Source organism: Hipposideros armiger, unplaced genomic scaffold (genome assembly GCF_001890085.2).
Source record: "Hipposideros armiger isolate ML-2016 unplaced genomic scaffold, ASM189008v1 scaffold_1845, whole genome shotgun sequence".
Taxonomy (NCBI): domain Eukaryota; kingdom Metazoa; phylum Chordata; class Mammalia; order Chiroptera; family Hipposideridae; genus Hipposideros; species Hipposideros armiger.
In genome coordinates, this window is record NW_017733195.1 from 39,235 (window position 1) to 64,486 (window position 25,252).

General features: G+C 40.1%; 1 protein-coding gene across 1 annotated transcript in view; it reads right to left on the reverse strand.

The window, feature by feature from the left end:
• Positions 1-4,180: 4,180 nt before the first annotated feature.
• CT55 (cancer/testis antigen 55) overlaps positions 4,181-25,252 on the reverse strand; it is a 30,610-nt gene continuing 9,538 nt past the window's right edge. The window contains exons 2-5 of the mRNA XM_019634702.1: positions 24,147-24,331; positions 11,931-12,066; positions 5,175-5,287; positions 4,181-4,405 (exon numbers count right to left, since the gene is read on the reverse strand). Of these exons, the coding sequence (XP_019490247.1) occupies positions 4,214-4,405; positions 5,175-5,287; positions 11,931-12,066; positions 24,147-24,331 (626 nt within the window). The 3' untranslated portion in view covers positions 4,181-4,213. The remainder of the gene's footprint in view (positions 4,406-5,174; positions 5,288-11,930; positions 12,067-24,146; positions 24,332-25,252) is intronic.

The window sequence follows — 25,252 nt, forward strand, 5'->3', positions numbered from 1 at the left end:
ACACCATACCATGTTATCACAATATTTTTTTTAAGCTGAGCCATCCTACCACCTGTTGGCAGCTTAGCGGCTGTTCAGCTTGGGCTGGGAATCGAACCGCTGTTGTTCAGAGCTCAAAATCTTTTTTTTTTTAAGATTTTTATTGGGGAATTGGGGAGATGGGAACAGCACTGGGGAATTGGGGGAAGGGGAACAGACAAGTTGCTGTCCTTTTGTTCTTCAGTCTAGTTGTGGAGGACGTTGCTTCACTGGCCCAAGTTGGCACCATCATTGTGCTCTTCCCGGGTGAGGCAGATCAGTCGCCGGCTTCTGGACGGCCGCTCATTGCGGCTGCTGGCTACATACGGTAGCTCATGGCAACCCACTGCAACTGGGGCTGCAGCCTATGCCGTCGCCAGCTACTCATGGCAGTCCAGCTCCAGGTTGAGCTGTTGTTCAGCATCTTAGCTGTGGAGGGCAGTGTCACTGGCCCTCATATGTGGGATCCGAACCGGGGCCCTCTGGCATCCCAAGCCAGTTAACCATCGCGCCACTCTGCCGGCCCCAGAGCTCAAAATCTTGAGTGAGCTCTTAACCAACTGAGACACTCAGCCAGCCCCTCACAATATTTTTTACTATATTCTCTATGCTGTACATTATATCCCATGACTTGTTTTACACCTCAAAATCTGAAACTCTTATTCCCCTTCAACTTCCTCCTTTTTAATGTTTCAATTGCAGTTGACATTCAATATTGTTTTATATTAATTTCAAGTGTACAGCATAGTGGTTTGACATTTATATAATTTATGAAGTGATCCCCCTGAATAGTCTAGTACCCACCTCGCATTAGACATAGTTATTACCATATTATTGACTATATTTCCTATGCTTTACTCTACATCCCCATGACTGTTTTGTAACTAACAATTTGTACTTCTTAATTATTTTTTTCACCCTGTCTCCCAAAGCCCCTTACATCTACCACCCCAAAAATCTAGTATCAATCTGACACCATTCATAGATATTACAATATTATTGACTATATTCCTAATGCTATACCCTACATCCCCATGACTACTTTGTAACAGCCAATTTGTACTTCTTGATCACTTCCTTTTTCACCCAGCCCCAACCACCTTCCCATCTGGGAACACAGAACTAGAACAAATAATCCTAAAATTTATATGGAACCATAAAAGACCCTGAATACCCATAGCAGTCCTGAGAAATAAGAACAAAGAGGGAGGTATGCTACCTGATATCAAATTATACTAAAAGGCTATAGTAATAAAAAAAGCATGGTATTGGCATAAAAACAGACACATAGATCAATGGAACAAAATAGAGAGCTCAGAAATAAATCCGTGCTTATATGGCCATTTAATCTACGACAAAGGAAGCGAGAATTTACATTGGAGTTAAGACAGTCTACTTAATAAATAGTATTGGGAAAACTGGACAGGTACATGCAAAAACATGAAACTGAACCACCTTCATACACCACATACAAGAATAGACTCGGGGTCAGCCGAGTGGCTCTGTTGGTTAAGAGCTTGTGCAAGAGTGAGAGCTCTGAGCAACAGTGGTTCGATGCCTGGCCCGAGCTGAGTTGCCCCTGAGCTGCCAACAGGTAGCAGGATGGCTCAGCTAAAAAAAAAAAAAGAATAGACTCAAAATGGATTAAAGACCTAAACGTAAGACCTGAAACCATAGAACTCCCAGAAGAAAATACAGGAAGTAAACTCTCAGACATAACTCTTAGTAATATTTTTACTGATATATCCCCTCGGGAAAGGAAAACAAACAAAAAAATTAACAAATGGTACTACATCAAACTAAAAAGTTTTTTTCATAGCAAAGGAAACCATCAACAAAACAAAGACATCCTACTGAATGGGAGAATATATTTGTCAATGACACATCTGATAAGAGGTTAATATCCAAAATTTATTTTCTTATTTTTTATTTTTTTGGATCACCCCCCAAAATTTATCTAGAGAAAAAAAATCATACAACTCAACACCAAAAAAAAAACACAAAAAACAACCAACCTAATTAAAAAATGGGCAGAGGACATTAAGAGACATTTCTCCAAAGAGGACATACAGATGGCCAATAGACATGAAAAGATGCTCAACGTTACTAATCATCAGAGAAATATAAATAACTACAATGTGATACCTACCACCCCACTCGTCAAAATGGCCATTATCAATAAATCAACAAATGAGGATGTAGAGAAAAGGAAACCCTCATATACTGTTGGTGGGATTGCAAATTGGTAAAGCCACTATGGAAAACAGTATGGAGGTTCCTCAAAAACCTAAAAAGAGAACTACCTTATTACCCAGCATTTCCATTCCTGGGTATTTATCCAAAGAAATCAAAAACACTAATTTGAGGGCCAGCCAAGTAGCTCGTTGGTTAAGAGTTGGCTTGGGAATGCAAGCTCTGAGCAGCAGGGCCGTCGGTTCAGATCCCACATGAGGGCCAGTGACGCTGTGCTCTCTACAGCTAAGATGGTGAACAACAGCTCGACCTGGAACTGGGCTGCTGTGAGTCACCGGTGACAGTGTAGACTGCAGTGGGCTGCCGTAAGCTACCATGAGTGGCTGTCAGCCGGTGTGAGCTGCCGTGAGCGGCCGTCCAGTGGTTGGCAAGCGACTGCCTCACCCAGGAAGAGCACAATGACAATACCAACATGGGCCAGTGAAGCGACGTCCTCCACAACTAAACTGAAGAACAGAAGGACAGTAACTTGTCTGTTCCCCAATTCCCCAATGCTGTTCCCTCCCCCAATTGCCCAATACAACAAAACAACAACAAAAAAACGGGCTGGCTATGTGGCTCATTTGGTTAAGAGCTCGTTCAAGAGTTTGAGTTCTGAGCAACAGCGGTTCAAGTCCCAGCCTGAGCTGAGCAGCTGCTGAGCTGCCAACAGGCGGCAGGATGGCTCAGCTAAAAACAAAACAAAACAAAAAACAAACAAAAAAACCCCCCTAATTCAAGAAGGTATATGCACCTCTATGTTCATTGCAGCACTATTCACAATAGCCAAGATATGGAAAGAACCGAAATGCCCATCAATAGATGGTTGGATAAAGAAATTGTGGTACTGGGCCGGCCGAGTGGTGCGTTGGTTAAGAGCTGGTTTGGCTACCGTGTGTAGCCAGCAGCCAGCATGAGCGGCCAGCAGCCGCAATGAGCGGCCATCCAGAAGACGGCGACTGATCTGCCTTGCCCGGGAAGAGCGCAATGATGGTGCCAACTTGGGCCAGTGAAGCAACGTCCTCCACAACTAGACTGAAGAACAAAAGGACAGCAACTTGTCTGTTCCCCTTCCCCCAATTCCCCAGTGCTGTTCCCATCCCCCAATTCCTCAATAAAAATCTCAAAAAAAGAGGTAAATTTCATATACAAAAAAATTGTGGTACATTTATACAATGGAGTAATATGCTGTCATAAAAAAAATAGAATCTTATCATTTGTAAAACATGGATGGACCTAGAGGATATTATGTGAAGAGAAATAAGTGAGACTAAGAAAGACAAATACCATATGATCTCACTTATATGTGGAATCTAAAGAACAGAATAAACAAAAGACAAAACAGAAATAGACTGAGATAGAGAAGAAACTGATGGTTGCTAGATGGGAGGGGGAGAATGTGAAAGGATTAGAAAATACAAATTGGTAGTCAGAAGATAGTCATGGGGATGTGAAATACAGTATGGGGAATATAATCGATAATGTTGTAAAGATCATGTAAGGTACCAGATGGGCACTGGACTTATCAGGGGGATAACTTCATAGACTGTGTAGATGCCTGACCACTGCACTATATACCTGAAGTTGATGTAGAATAATATTGAATGTCAAATATAATTAATTAAAAAAATATATATATATAGTTTTGTACACCTGAAACTAATAAAAAATAATAAAAATAAGAAATGAAAATAAACAGAGCAACTTAAAAAGAGAAAATTACAAATACACAATTATTACAAAGGATGAAGATGAAAATGTCTTTAATCAATAATGAAAAATACTGAACACTCTTCAGAAAATACACTCCATTTACCCAACCCACACAGGATATTAAAGGGTTGTATTTGAAAATCATTATGAAGGTTTACTGAACGATTTTTTTTTCAAAACACATTTAAATCAAGCCCTGTACTGCCAAGAGAAGAAAAGCTGCACAGGGAATAAAAACGTTATATTCTTATTAAGACTTTTTCACTGGAATCATAGAAATTGCTCTCCAAGTATAACAGGACTGATTGCTCTCCACTGCAACGACGTTGATGATGTCAGATATTTGAGGTGTATATCCAGTAGGAAGTTTCAGAGAATCCAAGGTGAAAAAGACACTATCATCTATCACCCCACTTCTTCCACGTAGGCTGGTAATGCAGGCCTGTGAATGTAAATGATGGAAATGTTTATGTAAAAGCATCAGACACTGTCTGCACATCCTCAGTCTGCCTCTATTCTGTAGATCACTCCAAATCAGTAATTCCCAACCTGGCTGGCACATTTGAAACACCAGGAGCGCTTTGTAAAACTACCCATGCCCAGACCCCATTTCACACCAACTAAGCCAGAATCTCTGCAGATGGGGTTCAAGTCCAGGATTAGAAACTCTGCTCTAAATATAATATACAACATCCATTAACCTCTACAGTTAAGGTGGAGAGAGTGAAAGGGGTTGAGTGAGAAAGGAATGTGGGGGTAAATAGAACATCTTTTTTCCCTACTGCCACATTCCAAGCTTCACCTACACCTTTGTGCAGAATAAATTTCCCACTCATTTTCAGTCTCCGCTACCCAAATCATACCCAACATTTAGTGTAACCTCTTGTCATGCAACCCACTCCATTCATTCTTTTCCACCCAGCAATTCCCTGAATAGAATTTATTGGCTGTTTTTGCTGCTCTCAGAACATTGCAGTACTTCCCAAAGAAACTACATGGTTTAGATCTTAATTATATGTGTATTCTATATTCGTCTCTAATTATTTCCTTTCAGAGGCACAGCGTTTTCAATAAGATAATTGACTCCTCTTTGGCAAAGAATATATTTTCTTTTAGGTTTTCAACACACCCAATAGAACCCTGAGCAGCAAACATTATCACTACAGGAAGGATAAGAGAAACAAAGGAAGAGCAACATGCAAACAAACTACCTCATGCACGTGCTTGTGTCTCAGAGGCTTCACAGAGATGGCCTTTCTGCTCCTAGTGTCTGGCTGGGTGCAAAACTCAACTTGTACTCGGTCACCCGGATACGGCTCAAAACCTAAAACAGCCATGGAGAGAAATCAAGTTGGCATTATCTCTTATTTTTTGGTAATGTTAAATTTCACAAGTTACCTCACCATTGTAGTACCCGAAAATAGTTTCTATTACATTGATGGTACATTTTAAACATTTTAAAACAGGTAACCTGTAAATCATCCTGTCAGCAAGGAAGTTTATAATCCTTTAGGCATTGATTTTCTCTACTGATTTAACAAAGTTGGTTGGGGAAAAGTGTCAGCTGGGCATCCCAGGGCAATCTTTCTGATAGCAGCTCAGGATTTATCAAACCTTTGGGTATTCACAACTCCTTCTGAAGAGGCAGGAAAGTACATAAGAGCACAAATACGAATCCGACTGCCTGGGTTCAAACCTTGATACTGCTGCCTACTCAATTTGCAACCTTGGTCAAGTTACTTAACCTCTCTGTACCTCGATTTCTTCATCTATAACATGAGAAGCATAATAGTAGTACTTACCACACAGAGTTGAAGGGACAGTTAATGGATACATATAAAACTCATAGAACAGTGCGTGGTATACAACCAGCACCAAATAAATGTTGATTGCTATTACTGGTAGAAGTAACAGGAGAACACATTGCTACAGGAAGAAACAATTTTCTCAGGTGTTTTGGGACAGGTGATGAATTCTATATATTTCATGTTTTACAGTTTGAAACAAATATTTACAGATCTTCACAATAAGTTAAAAGTGAGTCACACACAGGATACAAAGGTACCGTGGAGGATTTGAGGCAAATGGATTTCTCAAATACTGATGCTGGAAGTGAAAATTGGTACAACCACTTTAGAAAGTTGGCAATATCTACTAACTAAACATTTCTGTACCCTATGACCCAGAATTTCCTAGTTCCTTCATAGTTCTTTCCTTGTTCTTCCTTGACTGGAAGTTACAACTGTATTTTAGAATGACCCAAGACATGTACTGAATCAATCTCTCAATCTCTCTCTCTCTCTCTCTCTTTCTCTCTCTCGCTCTCTCTCTCCTATACATGCTTCTTTTGTGCGGCTTTATGTAATATCCATAGGCTGATAACTCCAATATGTCCAATATGTATATAACTGCAGCTCTAAACAACTTCAGATTTATATATCCAAGTACTTACTCAAATTATTTTGTCTAAAGCTGAGTTCCTGCTGTTCTTCTCATGTATTCAATAGTGCATCTCAATCTTTATTCATTTCCAAAATGGAAACTCTACCCTTACCATTACTCAAACAAAAAAGTTAGAAGTTTGACTCTACTTTTCTTCACACCAAATGTCCAATCCATTAGCCAATACTTTCATTTCTACCTTCAAAATATTTCTGGAATCAAATCAGTTCCTACAGCCTCCACTAACTTTAGTCAAGTCTCCATCATCACGCCCCAGGACTATGGCAACAGATTCCTAACTTGTCTTCCCAATTCCATCCTTGTCCCATGTAGTGTGTTTGGAACATGACAGCCAGAGTGAAAATCTTAAAACTTAACTCACTTTATATCACATCACTGCTCACAACCCTCCAAAAGACCAAATCCTTACAATTACCTGTAAATTCCCCTGTGGCTCATGTCCTCACTGCCCCTCAGGTCTTTACTGCAACTTTCCTTTTTCAGTAAAACCTTCCCAGTATACTCTATATAAAATGTCAACCTATGTTTCCCTAGATTTATGTTTTTCCTTAAACTATGATTCGGCAGTTTCAGTCCTAGTCCTGAGCATTTAGCTGTGACAAACATAATCACAGGCCCACAAAAGACTTGGTTTGTTTGTTTTTTAACGGCTTTATTCATAATAGCCAAAAGCTGATAACACCCAGCATGACCGTCAATAGGAAAACGGAGAGAGAACATTTTCTCAATTCATTGAAATTTTGCTTCCTGGCAATTGTCAGTTTGGCTCAAATAAACTCATAAAAATTCTCTATATGTTTGGACATTTCTTACATTGACATGGGTAAGTATTTTAGGAGATGGCGTCTGGAATCAGATGCCTGGGTCTGAACTCCAACTCTGCAATTTACAGTAGAGACTCTCTTAACAGTCCTCCAATGAACTGACTCACCAGCTTGACCAATGCACCCAACAGCCTGGCTCCATCGCTCCCGTTGCATGCCTCGGGTGGCAGTTAAGTTATCTCTTGCACATCTGAGCACTTCAGCTTCAACTACTTTTGAATAATGGATCAACTGGAAGGCACGCCCTCGCATATTAAGCTGGTTATATATTGGGTTGTCAGAAAAGTCATGACGCATTTTTGCAACAAAAAACATAGAAAAAATACATCATGACTTTTCTGATAACCCAATGGTTATAAGTAGTCACATGTCTTAGGGGAGTTCCTCCAAGTCACAGCTGAGAGATTTTGTTTACTGTTTCTGATTTTTTGGGACCAATTTCAAAGCTAAGTAATCATATGTTTCAACTCTATTGTTTTAGGTGGTAGTTAAAACATAAAAATGAAAATGTGTACACTTGCCTGAGTTTCAGTGGGTACTGTGCTTAAACTATGCTTGTCACATAGTAAATGCTTGCTAAATGCCATTTCTTGTCTCTGTATCTTTGGCTGCTCAGTGCTTCCCGGTCTATCACCAAAAAATAAACTCAAAAACCACGTAAAGTAAAAAACAAACAAACAAAAAAACCCAGGAAAATGAAGAAACTGATATATTCAATATAATGGAGTGAACTACACACACATGCAACAACATAGATGAATCTAAAAATATTCTTCTGAGTAAAAAATGTCTTACGTAAAAGAGTATATATGTCTGATTCCATTCTATAAAATTCTAGACAGGCTAATTAAATCTATGGTGGGAAAAAAAGCAAAGCATTGTTTTCCTGGGAGGTTAGGACAAGGATTGACTGGGGAAGGGCATGAGGGTAATGTTTAGGTACGTGCACAAACCCCAAAGAAACTCAGAAAAAAAACATAAACAAATACGGAACTTGAGTTGCTGATATACATGTTGAAGTATTCAGGAAATGCTATGTGTTTACATTTTACATTCAAATGTATTAAAAATATAAGATACACTGATGGATGGGTGGAATGATAACTAAAAGGTTGTATATGTGGTAAAACATGTATAATGAAACATTAATGGTAGATTCCAGGTGGTAGTTATATGGCTGTTAACTGTAACACGCTTTCAAATTTTCTCTATCTTTGTTAATAAAAGACAAAACCTTGAGCCAGGATGATGAACTTCCACTTCATAATTTCCATTGCAGTCAACAGAGTTCTCACTATCATGGTAAAATCTGAACTACAGCCAGCAATAATCTACCTTCCTTTTCCAAACACTTTACAAACATAAGATAACTAACTTTCCCCTTCCAAGGACCACATGGAGGGTACTTGACGATAAAACAAAGTGTCCTTGGGTCTGCCGAGTGGCTCAGTTGGTTAAGAGTTAGCTTAAGAGTGCGAGCTCTGAGCAACAGGGCCGCTGGTTCGATTCCCACATAGGCCAGTGACTCTGCGCCCAAGCTGAGCTGCCGCTGAGCTGCCAACAGGTGGCAGGATGGCTCAGCTGGTGAGAGCACATGCTCCTAACAAGACTGCCTGTTTGATGGTGGGCGACACCCACCTGCAACTAAGACTCAACTCAGCACCAAGAGCTGAGCTGCCACCCGGATGGCTCGGTGGATAGAGCGTGCGCTCTTAACAACAAGGCTACCAGTTCGACTCCTACATGGAATAGTGGCTATGCCCACCCGCAACTAAGATTGTAACACAGCACCTTGAGCTTAGAGGCCATGAGCTGCCGACGGGCAGCCAGCTGGCAACTGGCGCCCTCTACAACTAAGATGGAGAGGGCTGGTTCCCCTCCCCCAATTCCTCAATTTAAAAAAAAGTGTCCTTAGTTGGACATGAGTGGCTAGGAACAGTTAACTCCAACCAGTCTCAGGTAATAATAGGAGAGATAAGAGATGCTGCGAGATGCTGTGGCCCAGCCAACCACTTGGTAGACCAGTTAGTCATGTCGTGACCCATGCCACAGCCTAAAAATGGCAAGATTCTACCAAGCCATTAAGTTGGCAGGATCACTGGGAAAATGTGAGATACTCTAGGTTAGGTTTACATGAAACTACTACTCCCTCTCACACACTCCTGTCACACATGGTCTGCATATATTCATCTATACCATCCTATTAGAGCTGACCACACCATGGTTACCTCAGAAGGTTCCTGATAGGATTAAATCTGATGGTGTAAATTATGTACTTAATCAGTACCAGATTCTACACCATTTGGATCCCACTGACATTTATAATCTTGTTTCATATTATCCCTCATTCAAGTCATACTCACCATACTCTAGCCACCCTGTCCTCCCTTCAGTTCCTAGGAAATGCCAAGATTTTTTCCACTTCAGGACTTTTACAATGAACTCTTCCCTGGTTGAAATATTTTCCCCAGCTGGCTCTTTCTTATTCTTCCAGTCTCAGATGAAGTGTCACTTCCTCAGAGAGGCTTTTCCTAATCTGCTATGTACTGTAAACCCCAACCCACCCTATTCCCAGTTTTACTATCAGAGTACCTTGTTCAAATCCTGGAGAGCAGAAAACTAACTTTTTTTTCTTACTTGCTGATTGTCTGAGGTCTACCTCATTAGAATGCAAATATTATGCATATAGTACCTGGAACAGAGTGAGGCACTCAAATATCTGTTGAATGAACATCAATAAGAAAATACACTAATTCCCCATTATGAGACAAAAGAAATTAACATTTTCCTTCTTTTAGAATTCTATTATGTTTTAAATTGGATTTTTTGCCATTTTCATTGGGTTTCATAATCATATTAACAACTGCTATTTTGACAATTCTAAGTATGACTGATTAGCTGCTCAGGTTGTTTTAATCGCCAATCTATTAATACCTCACCCCTCTCTCTCCCCCAAAGATGTTGTTACTCCAATTCATTATTTTGCAGCAGTAAATCCCTCTACCTATGCTTTGTATCCCAACCTCTCTTTCTGCCCAGGGACCTTATTCCATCAGGCCTTCCTGATAGCATCTTCACCTTCGATTAATCTCTTTGGCATTACAAACATATTCAAGTGTCTCCCATCTTGAGAATTCTCCTAGTGAGGGCTACCATTCGTGGTGACTTCCTGTTAGTATGGTTATAGGGACCAAGAAATTGCCTTTGGAGTTTAGCAATCAGAGGCCTTTTCTTCTAGAATTGGGTATTTCTGACTCAATGAGTCTTAAAATCCTAGCTGCCACCAGACAATCAGTAACCTTTGGGTACTTCCAGTGTTAACGACTGAGGTCAAGTCCTGGCTTTTATTTCCAATAAAAAGTAAAATAGAAAGCGGTCTAGTGTGGCTGAACTAACTTCCTCTTTTGTATCCAAGCTAAATTGCAGCAAATTGGTCTTAAACAGGTACAAAAATTTTACCTCTATTCATCTTTAAAAATCCAGCCTGGCAAGGGGTTGGAGGGGTCTGGAGTTCAGCTCGGAGAGCACCTTGCCCAGGCAGCCTTCCCCAGTTCTTCCCATAACAATCAATCATTCTCTCTCCTCTGCTCAGTAATGTTGTTTCCATCATGTTCTTTTAATGTATTCACATATCTGTCTCTCTCAATTAGACTATGAGCTCTTTGCAGGCAGGCTTTAATAAAGTCATTTTTATCTTTGTCTTGCCAATATCTAGCACTCTATCTCGAGCTGAATTAAACTCAACTAGCACAAACAAATTAACAAATTATTGCTTTAGGCATAAAAAACCAAAATTTTATATTTGATAATTACAAATAGAATTCAACAATGAACACACACACACACACACACACACACACACACACGGAAAGTGTTGGAGGTCATCGAGAGGACGTGATCATTAGTTGAACTCGAGCTGTACCCAAGCAATGGAAGGCTCCTCCCCACCTCCCCTGTCCTTGGAATAAATGTTCCACTCACCATTCCCATAGCCAGAGCTGTTTCAAGGGCGCAGCCTTGAGAGAGCAAGGTGTTCTGAGACCATCTGAACAGAATAGTGACTGAACCCCATTAAGGCCTCTATATAAGCTCTTAAGATGCTGGCTGGCAGGTGTGGAGATCTGCTCATCTTGAGAAGCCCAAGACAAACCTGGTCTGCTACCAATCTGGAGTGGCTTGCCTCTTTCTTTCATCTCTCCTTGTCCTCTGTGTTCAGGGACCAGTTTGGGAACCAACAGAAAGGTACAAAGCTATCTCCAAACCTTATTTTAAAGCATTTGAAGTATTTGAAAATATGGTATCCTTATATACTTGTAATATCGTTCAGTTAGATAAGAAATTCAATGCTTATATATAAATGGAAAAACTACACAAATTCTAGTAACTACATCCAATAAATGAAAATACAACAAATGATAACATGAGTTTTAAAAACATTATGTATCTGTCCCTTGCTGTATATTATTTTCAACTCCAAAGGTCCGCCTCAAGTATTAAAGAGCATCTGAATAAAGCCAAAGACACTGAAGAAGTAGTTCTAGCACTAAAATCCTCTCACCAAATAAGCATGTTCCAAATTTGACCTTGGAAACGATGCCTATAACCATCTCCAAATCCAATCTATAAAATTAAAAAACAGGTGAAACCTAAATTTAAATTAAAAGAAACCATAAATTGTACCTTTACAAACAACATCTAGAGAGAAGTAAGCCTCGTGGTCAGCATTATCCATTCGACAGGTAAGACAGCCAAACGACACTCCAGTACAGGAGTCTGACGGTCCGTGGCCATGGTAACTACCACAGAAAGGATCCACCTGTGAGATACGGAAAGCGTTACTTCAAATATAACAAAAGTTCAACAATCAAAAACATATGCTGAAATCGTTGTTTTTTGAGAAATGGTTTAAACAACTATCATAAACAGTGGTGAACAGATTTCACCTGACAAACGTATCACAGACATAAGATGATAATGCCTGAGTTTCATGTCTTTTTTTACTTTACTTTTTAGAGCAGTTTAGGAAAATTGAGCAGAAAGTGGACATATACTCCTCTCTTCTGCCCTCAGTTCCCCATATTATAATACTTGCATCTTGCGTTTGTCCAATTGGTACATGTGTTCAATTGATAAACCAACATTGATACAATATATTTAACTAAAATCCATAGTTTAAATGAGGGTTCACTCTTTGCATTGTACCATCATATATCTTTAAATCGTGTCTGAAAATATTATTTATGCACCAACCAGGTTTAAGGCACTGATAGTATTAGATTCAAAGATAAAAGATATACTATTCCTCATCTCCAGGAATTCTCAATCAAAGGGCAATAAAAGAAACGATTTTCGACAAGGTGGCAGAGTAGGTAAATGCTGTGGTTGCCTCCTCTCAAGATCACATCAAAATTACAACACTACAGGGCCGGCTGAGTGGTGCGTTGGTTAAGAGTTGGCTTGGGACGCCAGAGCACCCCGGTTCGGATCCCACATATGAGGGCCAGTGACACTGCCCTCTACAGCTAAGATGCTGAACAACAGCTCAACCTGGAGCTGGGCTGCCGTGAGTCGCCAGTGACGGGGTAGGCTGCAGCCCCTGCTGCAGTGGGTTGCCATGGGCTACCATGTGTAGCCAGCAGCCAGCGTGAGCGGCCAGCAGCCGCGGTGAGTGGCCGTCCAGAAGCCGGTGACTGATCTGCCTCACCCGGGAAGAGTGCAATGATGGTGCCAACTTGGGCCAGTGAAGCAACGTCCTCCACAACTAGACTGAAGAACAAAAGGACAGCAACTTGTCTGTTCCCCTTCCCCCAATTCCCCAATAAAAAAATCTAAAAAAGAAACATAATAAAATAAACTGCTTTTAAAAAAAATTACAACACTACAGAACAACCATCACTAAAAAATAACAGCCCTACCTAATACATAGAAACAAACAGAGGAAGGCAGCCAAAATGGGGAGACAAAGAAATGTGTCTCAAATAAAAGAACAGAACAAAGCTCCAGAAAAAGAATTAAGCAAAATGGAGACAAGCAATCTACCAGACGCAAAGTTCAAAACACTAGTTATAAGGATGCACAGTGATCTCAGGCAGAACTTTAACGAAGAGCTAGGAAACATAAAAATGGATATACAAACCATAAAAAAAAGTCAGAAATGAAGACTATAACTGATATACAAGATACATGAAAGCGATTCAACAGATTAGATGAAGCAGAGGATCAAACCAGTGATTTAAAAGATATGACAGCAGAAAACAACCAATTGGAACAGCAAAAAGAATCCAAACAAATGAGGATAGTTTAAGAAGTCTCTGGGATAATATCAAGTGTACCAACATTTGCATCATTGCGGTACCAGAAAAAGAGAGACAGGAAGGCATTGAAATGGATTTCAAGAAATAATGACAAAAAAATTCCCTAATCTGGTGAAGGAAATAGACATACAAGCCCAGGAAGCACACAGTCCCAAACAAGATGAACTCATAGAGGCCCACACCAAGATACATCATAATTAAAATTTCAAAGGTTAAAGACAAAGAAAGAATCTTAAAAGTAGCAAGAGAAAAGCAGTTAATTACTTACAAGGCAGGTCCCATAAGACTGTCAGCTGAGGGGCCGGCCGAGTGGCTCAGTTGGTTAAGAGCATGAGCTCTGAGCAACAGGGTCACAGGTTCAATTCCCACATGGGCCAGTGAGCTGTGCCTGAGCTGAGCTGCCACTGAGCTGCCAACAGGTGGCAGCTTGGCTCAGCTGGTGAGAGCACATGCTCCTAACAACAAGGTTGCTGGTTCTACTCCTGCAAAAGATGGTTGGCCATGCCCACCAGCAACTAAGGCTGAACATAGCACCTTGAACTGAGCTGCCCTGAGCTGCCGACGGGTGGACGGATGGCCCAGTGATTAGAAAGTGCACTCTTAGCAACAAGGTTTCCAGTTCGACTCCCGCATGGGATGGTGGGCTATGCCCACCCGCAACTAAGATTGAACACGGCACCTTGAGCTGAGCAGCCACAAGCTACTGATGGGGCGGCTGGATGGCGACTGAACTTGGAGCTGAGCTAGCTGTGCCCTCCACAACTAAGATGGAAGAACAACAACTTGGCTGTTTCCTTTCCCCAGTTCCCCAATAAAATCTTTAAATAAATAAATAAATAAATAAATAAATAAATAAAGACTGCCAGTTTATTTCTCAACAGAAACTTTCCAGGCCAGAAGGGAGTGGCAGGACATATTCATCACCTCCAAACCAGTGTTACAAGGAATGTTAGCGGGACTTCTTTAAGACAAAAAAAAAAAAAGAAGAAGAAAGAAGCTCTGAATAATGAAATATTTTTACCTGGCAAATGGGAGTAAGGTTGAGTTCTTTGGTAGGGAGAGAGCAAGGGAGGAAAGAAGACATATAAGTTAGAGGAACAAGAAAGAAAAAAATAAGATTCCATATCATTGTACCTGGGGGTACAAAGCATGAGATAAAGTTGGCAAAATAATGGGGGTGGGGGGGTACTAAAAAAGGCAAGTCAAATCAGGGCTTAATTTATCTATAATAAGGAGGCATTCAAAATTTGTATTATTGAAAATATAATGCCCTTTATTTTATATTTTACTTTTCTAATTGTACAAATAATACATGTTCATTATGCAAAAAAATATCAGACACAGAAAAGAAAAAAGCAACTACATATAATCTAAATCTACTACCTATCTAAAGATAAACACTGACCATATTCTAATACTAACCCTGCTCTAGATGTTTTTACTATGTATAAATATGCATGCACTATTTTAAGGGAAAATTTAATATTATTTTTATTATTAATGTGTCATCAAATGATCACAAATATGTCAACAGATTGCTGAAGTGTTACTTTAAAGGATAATATGGAATCCCACTGAATGGAAGTGCCATAATTTATAGATTAAATTCCACAGAGTTGAACAGTTGTCTTATATCCTAACACACTGCTTACTTGCCTGTTTTATTTCTGTAGGATAAACTCCTAGGAGTGGAATTTCTTCTTCCAAAGTTTCTAATGTAAACTTGATCCATGGATGTGTACATTCGTTTTCATGTTATGTTTTGAATAAACTAGCTCATGGCCTATTCCCATTTTTCTATCCATGGCTTCCCAGCTGCCAGTGCCAATCTCTTGGTTATTTTCCTCTCATTCACTTTCATTGAGGAATGAAGCACCAGACTGCCAACTAACTCTTGACTACCACTCCTGCCAATATCCAAGTGAATGTTCCATAAGGCCCTCGTCCTCTCTGTTCCCTGACTCCACACTCACTGTCATAGCTAGTAAATACGTCTTCCCATAATCTGAAACTATCTACGCCTCATCACTATAACATCATCTTGTTATTTTTTAATTACAAAAAATATTTTATGTCCATTGATGAGAAATTAGTATACACAGATATTTCTGAGAAAATAAAAGCTACTGGACAGGAGCTCCTACATCAACCTTCTAGCACCTGTCCTGACTTTCTCTGCCTTCCCTTCTATAACAATGGAGGGACGTGCAAGCCCTTAACCAAGGCCAACCCCTTCACTGGGTACATGGTACCATTCCCTCTTGCCTCCATGTAGACTTCGTTCCAACAGTTATTGCTTGTCTTCTTACATGAACAATCTTTCTAATGAATCAACATGCAAAAATACTCTAAACTCTCCTGTCTTAAAAGATAAATAAACCTCCCTTGATTTCATTTCCCCTTCAGTATCATTTCTTTGCTCCTCTTCTTAGCAGAAGATATTTTTAAAAATTGTCTATACTCACTTTCTCATCTCCCATTCCATCCTCATTCCCCTCTGATCAGACTTCTGTCCCCAGTATTCCTCTGAAACTGCTCTTAAGATCACCAGCAACCTCCCGGCTGCCAAGTCCAATGGTCATTATTCCATGCTCTCATCACTCAGTCTCTTAGCATTTGATCCAGTTGATCATTCCTTACTTCTTGAAATACATTGCCTGGCTTCTGTGCGGCAACCCTCTCAGCTGAGACAGCTGCATCACAGCCTCCTTTGTTAGGTCCTTCTCTTGTTTCTTGCCCCTGAACTGAGTACACTAAGTTACAGACAGGGATGCATCACAGGTGTCTCATGCTTAGCATGTACAAAATTTAACATGTCTTCAACTTCCCACAAAAAACTGCACTCTTTCCATCTTCTCCATCTCAGGAAATGGCAATTGAGCTAACCTGTTCTCACCACAAAACCCTCGGCATAACCCTTACTCTCTCATACACCCATCCAATCCATCAGCAAGTCACATCAATACCTTTAAAATATGCCTGTGGTCTGACCACTTCGCATCACCTCTGTTCTTACCACTCTAGTCCACACAACAAGCATTTTACATCCAAAATGTTGCAAAAGCATTCGATGTCACCCCTCTGCTTCCGAACATTGTCCACAAGCCAATGTTTATTTTTAATGATGCATGAAATCTGTCTTTTCTCTGCTTTCAATATTTTAATGGACTTATGCCTCACTTCAAGTAAATCCTAAACTGCTTATCCCAATCTACAAGGCCATACATGATCTTTTCCTCGGTGCCCTCATCTAATACTCTTACTCCCCGTAACCATGCTCCAGCATCTTGGACCATCTTTCTGTCTCTCAAACACACATCATCTTTTAGGCTGCCTAAAATTTAAATTGAATTTTAAAAAATCACATCATTAGTGACCAGGAGCTTTGACTTGAGACACTCAGACACCAGAGAATAAACCATCCGTGTGGACGGAGGAGCAGCAGATGGAGGGCTCTTCTGGGTAGGGAGCGGCAGTGGGGTAAAAACGGGCAAAGCCTGGAGCTCCACTTTCACATTCCTTGATAAGTGATTTCCACATATATGAGCAAGGGTAGTCTTGCGTTCATGGCGGGTAGGTGGATGAAGTCAGATTTAAGTGGGATGTCACATGTCAGGAAGAGAAGGTAATACAGATATTGGCCCTTAAAAGAAAGATGACCTATGGGGCTGGCCAGGTGGCGCAGTTGGTTAAGAGCGCAAGCTCTGAGCAACAAGGTTGCCAGTTTGATTCCTACATGGGCCAGTGAGCTGCACCCTAGCTGAGCTGCTGCTGAGCTGTCAACGGGCGCCGGATGACTCAGTGGATAGAGCGTGCGCTCTTAACAACACTATTGCCAATTCGACTCCCGGATGGTAGGCTGTGCCCCCCTCACCCCGCTCCCCTGCAACTAAGATTGAACACAGCACCTTGAGCTGAGCAGCTGCTCAGCTGGAGAGAGTGCATGCTCTTAACAAGGTTGCCAGTTTGACTCCTGCATGGGATGGTGGGCTGTGCCCCCCCACCCCCACAACTAAGATTGAAAGCGGCAACTGGACTTGGAGCTGAGCTTGCGCCCTCCACATCTAAGATTGAAGGACAACAACTTGGCTTGGAGCTGATGGGTCCTGGAAAAACACAATGTTCCCATTCCCCAATTCCTCAATAAAATCTTTAAAAAAAACAAAAAAAGGATGACCTAAAAAGACAGGAAGAAAAAAGAGTTCAGTTAAAACAAACCACAAAACAAAACTAGCTTTGTAAGAAAATGAAAAGCTACGCAACCCTAGCCCCCATGGCGTGCTAGTCCTAAAGTGGCTTGATAGATGACTTCTTTATAATCTTCATGGAATATACAATTCTGATGTTAAATTGTGCAGAAATATAAAGAATGAAGGAACTGAGCTAGCTGCATCCTCCACAACTAAGATTGAAGGACAACAACTTGGCTGTTCCCCTTCCCCAATTCCCCAATAAAAATCTTAAAAAAAAAAAGGATTCCCTTTTAAGATCCTGAAATCATATTATTTCTCATTATACATGTAAAAAAATTAACTCTTTGTTGATTTTGAACTTACAATGGTAACCTACAAAAGAATTAAAAAGAATGTGGCACATATGTGTGTTGGTATAAATTAAGACAATATTGATAAAAGGGAACAGAGAAACGGATAATGCAATTTAACCGAATTCCACATCTTTCATGATACAAAGTCAATAAACATTGGCTAATATTGTAGTAGCATAAAATGCGCGGTCTTTTTGACTCATCTTGCTCGAGCCTGCCCAGTTCTCATAACATGTCGATTAGCAACTTTGCTTAATCCTGCACATAGACATACAAATCATGAAAGAAATCTAACCTGCAGCCTATGAATTACTGAAACAACCTCCCTGCTCAAAACTACCTCCCCAAAAAGATTGTTTATCAAAGATTTATAGGAACCTCATGACTGGGAACACCAGAGTTTGTTGACCAAAAGCAAAGAAGTTTCACTATCCCCCTCAGACCCTTGCTGGCGTCCAGATGTCTGCAGTCATCAGTCACCTCCTGATCTCAAACCCCTCCAGTTTCCCCTTCCACTGACATAAAAGCCTGAATTCTGTATTTTCTCAAGATGATTCTTTTGGATGCTAGTCTGCCATCTTCCTGGCTTGCTGACTTTCCAAATAAAATCACTTTCCTTGCCCCAACTCTTTGTCACTCGACTTATCGGCTGTTGTGTGGCAAGCAGTTTGAGCTTTCACTGGATTACAACATTGCTAAATCAAGAAAAGGTATAGGCATATTATGCATGTTATCCAGGTGCCCACAAGATGAGAGCTTCTATTTCTAAAAGTAAAAACCACAAAAAGCACAATATCTCAGGAATAAAATTTGCCCAAGAGGGCACAAAGGATGATTTTTACTTTTCATTTTATATATCTCTAGAGTTTGAATTATTTACGTATGATTTTATGTGTATATAAAACTTTCAAATTTAGAGAAAGTGTATATTAAGCATTCAGTTGACAGTGCTACCTAAATAATAGTAATAATAATAATAAAGCGCATCTCAATCATTTAAGAAAGTCACAAAGTGTTCAGTAAGTTTGCCACCTACCAAGTTATATAACAAAAATCAATACTTTTCTTATAGGAGACAAAATTGGTCTGAACAAATAATATATAAATATATTAATAATGTTTTAATTTATACTAAAATTCAGTTTATTTTTAAAAGTAAAATAAATAATTTAAATAAAAACGTATATTGACAATGGAACAAAAATATTAAAAATCTGAGAAATAAAATTAGCAGGAAATATACAGAACCTATCGGAAGAAAAGTATAAAACCATTCAGAAGCATAAAAGAAGAGATTCATGCCTTGTGGAGGAAAAGGCAATTGCCATTATGTCATATATGTCCCTATAATAAATCTATAAACTCAGTCATCCCCATTTCAAAATCCCAACGGTTGTTGTGGTTGTTGTGGCTGAGAGTGGGGGATCTAAACACAATGTTTTTAAATTGATGCAGAAAAACCAACATACAAGAATGATCAGGAAAATTTCAAAAACTTAAACAAATTTCTGACAGGGAAACCAGGCTCCCAAATATTTCAAAGTGTTATAATGCTTCAGTATTTCAAAACACTTGATTATACCTTCAGGGCAAGATAATACAATTAAATGACCACAGTAGAATGTCCCCACAGTTTACAATGCCAAAGGAATGTAGCGCATGAAAGAAGTAGCATTTCAGCTCAGTAGGGGAAAAGTGGATTGACAAAAAGAAAAATCCTAAAATATTCCAAATTAAATTACAGCAGCCAGAGAGTAAGAGAAAAAGACAGGAATAGTTAAGCAGTTAATAGCTGTGAGCCAACTAACAAAAGACTGCTCACATTCCTGAATGTTTGCTGAAGCCTCAATCAACCTCCAGGCGTCTATTAGCGGACCACTAGATGTCTCTGCATCCTGCAAATGCAAAGACTTTCAGGACTGCTGCCCGTAACCAATCAAAAGTAGCATTTCTTCCTTATGGGCTGTGCACCTATTCTAGAATGGTCCCGCTTCCCCTTTTCCCACCCCTTATCTGTAGCCAATGTAAATTCTTTCACAACAACTTACATCTTTCTTATCCAAAACGTAATGTATAAAAAAATTTGTCAACTCCAGGACAGCGGACATGTTGTCTTTTCCACCTGGCCTTGCTGCTGGTAGTTAGACTGCATGCCTCAGGACCTAGTCCTTTTCTGGCTAGCATTTGGCTCAATAAAACCTTTCTTTCAGAAAAACTTTTAGCTGTGAAATATTTTTAACAGGATTATTCATTAAAGGTATGGGTATAAGAGGGTAGACAATAATAAAACCTGGATCCTTCTCTTAATTGTTATACCCCAATCAACTCCAGGCAGTCTGAATGTTTAGATGCACCGTATTTCCCCATGTATGAGATGCACACTTTTCCAAAAAATTTGGGGTCTAAAAACCGGGTGCGTCTTATACAGTAGTTGTATGAGCACAAAAACAAGTGTGAAAAAAGCGGGAAATGCAAGTAAAAAAATCTACAACCATTGTATAAGACGCACCCAGTTTTTAGACCCCAAATTTTTGGAAAAATGGTGCGTCTTATACATGGGGAAATACGGTAAATAAATAACTTTCAGAAGAAAATCTAAGTGAATATTTGTGTAAATTATGAAATGGAGTTAAACCTTTATAAGGATTTTTATTAAACCAAAAAGCCAGGGGGACAAGATGGCCACACCTGAAGTATGTAAAAAGTGAACTCCATAAAGTTGAAAGACAGTCTTGCAGGAAATATTTGCAAAGCATTCATATGATAAATTTCCTAACAAAGCTCTAATTTCCATAACATACAAACAGCTCTAATGCTCCTAATATATTGGGTTGTAGGAAAAGTCATGACGTATTCTTTCTGTCGTTGCAAAAGTGTGTCATGACTTTTCGGACAACCCAATATAAACAGCTCTAAGAAGTTGCTCTACCTTCATCAACACTTAAAGAAATGCAAAGTAAAACTATGAAACAGGTTTTCATTTTTCAGATTGGCAAAGATTTCAAAGATTGACAGTATTTCCATCCTTGTCAATATTGAGAAACAGGCCGTTTCACAGTGCCAATCGGTACAATGAAGCTGAAGCATACATAATTTGATTATACAGTAGTGACCCCTCCTTATCCATGGAATATGTACATTCCAAGACCCCCAGTGGATGCATGAAACTGCGGATAGTACCAAACCCTCATCAGCTTCAACTCTTATCAGAAATGTTGCAGCACGTTCTTTGTCGGCAGACACAGCCTCTCCAGTAATTTTTACATTTCTCCATCCAAACCTATTCCTGAATCTGTGCAACCATCCCTTAACTTGTGTGGCCGAGCCCTTTGTAATTTTAATGCCCCTAGTATTGTGGCAGCTAGAATTAAATAATGTCTCAATTAGGCCTTTGTTCACATGTTAATTGCTCTTTTTGCCCAACTCCTTTTGTTCTCACAGTGTAATTCTCTGTTGCTGATGTGCTGTTTGTCAAGCAGGAGATACTTCAGGGTTTCCAGAATTTACAAGTCTGCTTTGTGAAAGGAAGGAATTCTCCAAGGTAGCTGCAACCGGCTGCTGGAGCCCAAGAGTACGATGTGAAACAATGTCATCTATGACTAAAGAAACAGACTTCTCTTTCAGTTCCCTGGAACTCCCCTTCCCCTCCCCCCAACCCTTCTAACACCCTGTTCCCGGCTTCTCTGGAGGAGTCACTAGAACTTTCTCTTTCTCAGTGTTGGTTTCCCTTGTGCACAGGCTTAATAAATCTTTGCCTCTTGCCTGAACTTTCTTATGGTGATCTCTCTTAATTTCCATCTGGGAGACTGCAAGAACCCAGGGTGTTAAGGATGAAATTCGGTAAATCAATAACGTAATTAGACTTAGCTACTTTGCAGTTTTCCTCATGGCATAGCTCGCTATCTAGCCACCTGTAGTTAGACTTAGCTATTTAGTTTACATTTTTTGTAGATCCATCCTGATATTCAGCTGTTTTCTCTTTGTTTCTCCTCTCACTGACTGACTTAAGAATTCAGTTTTGTTCTTTCCTAAATCTACCCATACCTCGTTAATCTATTTGATCAGAAGAATCCTAACCTGGAAAGAGCAACTTCTTAATCCTCAGGCGCCCGGACAGAAGAATCCATTTTGCAACTCCCTTGAAGTTTCACTGGTGACACATAAAGCCCCAGGCCAAGGTGGTGGAGTCCCAGTCAGGATATAACATTACCTTAAAACAGACCCCAGTAAGCGATGTCAGCCATGGGACCTGCCTGACTGACTCCCCCTTTCCTTTGTTCTTCATGTGCACCTATAAAACCTTCTGCCCATTCTAGGAACAGGAGGTGGCCTTTGGACAGGAGTCCGCCATCCTCCCAGAACACCAGCATTCTGAATAAATCTGCTTTTCTTCCCACCAACCTTGTCTCTCAATTTTTAACTTTTTCAAGGGCAGGCAGCCAGCCCTTAGCACAGTATCAAGGGCACCTGTAATACTTGCAGTAAATGGCTTGGTGTCACTTGTTTCAGGGGATCCCTTACTGAAGTCTTCATATAGGCTCAATGCTTTCTGGTGCAACATGTTGCCATCAATCGAAATACATTTTCTGTTCCCACCTTCCACCCACAAATTTAATGCCTTTTCCCTCGACACTAAACACTTATCATCCACTGTGGCCATAACTTCTGCAGTTTGAGGTGGGATGGCAAAACTAGTATGAATTTTTTTCCTTCAGTTTCAAAGATAGAAGATTCATTCTTACTAATAGATCTTAGCAACCTCAGCATACAAATTTTTTCTTCCCTTATTAAGGTGAAAATTTTCATCTTTTCACTTAAAGGAAGCACTTTACAGATTATCTTTGACATATCTAAATTTCCAGCATCACTTCTCCTGTGATTTGGGGCCAGTATTAAGTAAAATAAAGGTTACTTGAACACAAGCACTGTGATACTATGACAGACGATCTGACAACAGAGAAGACTACTAAGTGACTACTGGACAGGGAGCGCCTACAGCTTGGGGACACTGGACAAAGGGATGAGTCACATTCCAAGAGGGACAGCAGGACAGTGTGAGATTTCATCACGCTACTCAGAATGGTGAGCAATTGAAAACTTACGAATCGTTTATTTCTGGAATTTTCCACTTAATATTTTTGGATCACGGTTCACCACACATAACTGAAACTGTGGATAAAGGGAGACTACTGTACCTATTAAAATCTGTATCGAGGTAATGGTTGCATGACTGTAAATTTACTAAAAATATCATTGAACCCTTAAAACCAGAGAATCTTATGGTATGCAAATTGTATCTCAATAAAGCTGTTTTTAAAAAGTGATTAAGGGCTAGCAGAGTGGCTCAGTTGGTTAAGAGCGTGAGCTCTGAGCAACAGGGTCGCAGGTTCAATCCCCACGTGGGCCAATGAGCTGCACCCAAGCTGAGCTGCCAACAGGTAGCAGGATGGCTCAGCTGGTGAGAGCACGTGCTCGTAACAGCAAGGTTGCTGGTTCGACTCCCGCATGGGATGGGGGGCTACGCCTACCCATAACTAAGATTGAACACGGCACCTTGAGCTGAGCAGCCACGAGCTGCCAAAGGGGCGGCCGGATGGCAACTGGACTTGGAACTGAGCTAGCTGCGCCCTCCACAACTAAGACTGAAGGACAACAACTTGGCTGCTCCCCTTCTCCAATAAAATCTTTAAAAAACAAAGTGATTAAAATGCATATCTGTTCACCTAGCAATTACATTTCAACAAATACAAAAATTGTTTTGTATTGAAAAAAGGAAGTTGTCAGTATCGTATAAAATCTAATAATTATCACTGTTAACCTTATTTTTAAATATTGAAAAATAGATATACGATTTATACTTTCATAAACAGAAACCAGTATAAAGATAAGAAAAAATGCCCCACATAGTCTAGTGAATTGGACTTCATATTCCACCTACATTTGTTATACCACGTCACCTCAAGGAAGTTGAATTAATAGACGTAAGATGGAAAGCCCCCCAGGAATAGACAGTCCTCAAACTCACAATAATCTTACCTTGATCGCTTTCAATTCATGAGATATTGTATCTTCTTCCACAATTGCAGTAACTCTTTGTCCAACTTTCAGAAGCACACCGCCAGTCACAACATCACCACTGAAGTAGATCAACTCATCAATGAAGCCATAATTATTACAGAACTTTGTCACAACTCCCTGCACAGTTTTTAAGATAGTGTCACCTGAGAGATGGGTAAACAAAACGTTTCATTAATTAATCTCAAAAGCAAACACCCACTACAAATAAGTCCTACCATAGGAAGATATGGTAGACAATGATCTAAATCTAGAAATAAATTGGGCAAGATTTGAGATACAGTTGTCCATGACAGTAGAGCATAGTGGTTAAGTGTGCAGGATTCAGGAGGTAGAATGCTTAGGTTGAAATTTTCGTTCCACCATTTCTCTGTATAGCACAGCGGCTCCATGCCCAAGGCAGTGGAGCTCTGAGGTGAAGAGCACTGAGTCTGGAGCCAGACCACCTGGCTTTGAAACACAGCTATTCCCCTTGCCGTCTGTGTAACCCTGAGCACCTTTCTTAACCTCACTGAATTTGTTTTCATCTGTAAAACCAGGACAATAACAATGTCTGCCTAAGAGAGTAGACCTTAAATGTTCTTACCACAAAAAACAAGATAATTACATGAAGTGATGGAGGTATTAATTGGCCTTATTGAGTAATCATTTTACAATATATATATATATATATATATATATATATCAAATCATCATGGTGTGCACCTTAAACTTACACGATGTTTGTTATATGCCAACTGTATCTCAATAAAGCTGGGGTAAAAAGGTTGTTTTAAATATAAACCGACACACACATGTCAACTGCTTAGAACTCTGAATGTCTCCACAGGTTAGAGCTTATATATTAGTTCTCATGGTATCTGCATCTAGAAGTTTCTAAGCATCCATTATTGTTATGTAATTGCATCATTATGAACAACAGCAGCAGATTCTTAAACATTTCACCAGACAAAGCACATAAAAAGATCTGGGGGGCCGGCCGAGTGGCGCGATGGTTAAGAACTCGCTTGGGATGTCAGAGGGCCCCGGTTCGGATCCCACATATGAGGGCCAGTGACACTGCCCTC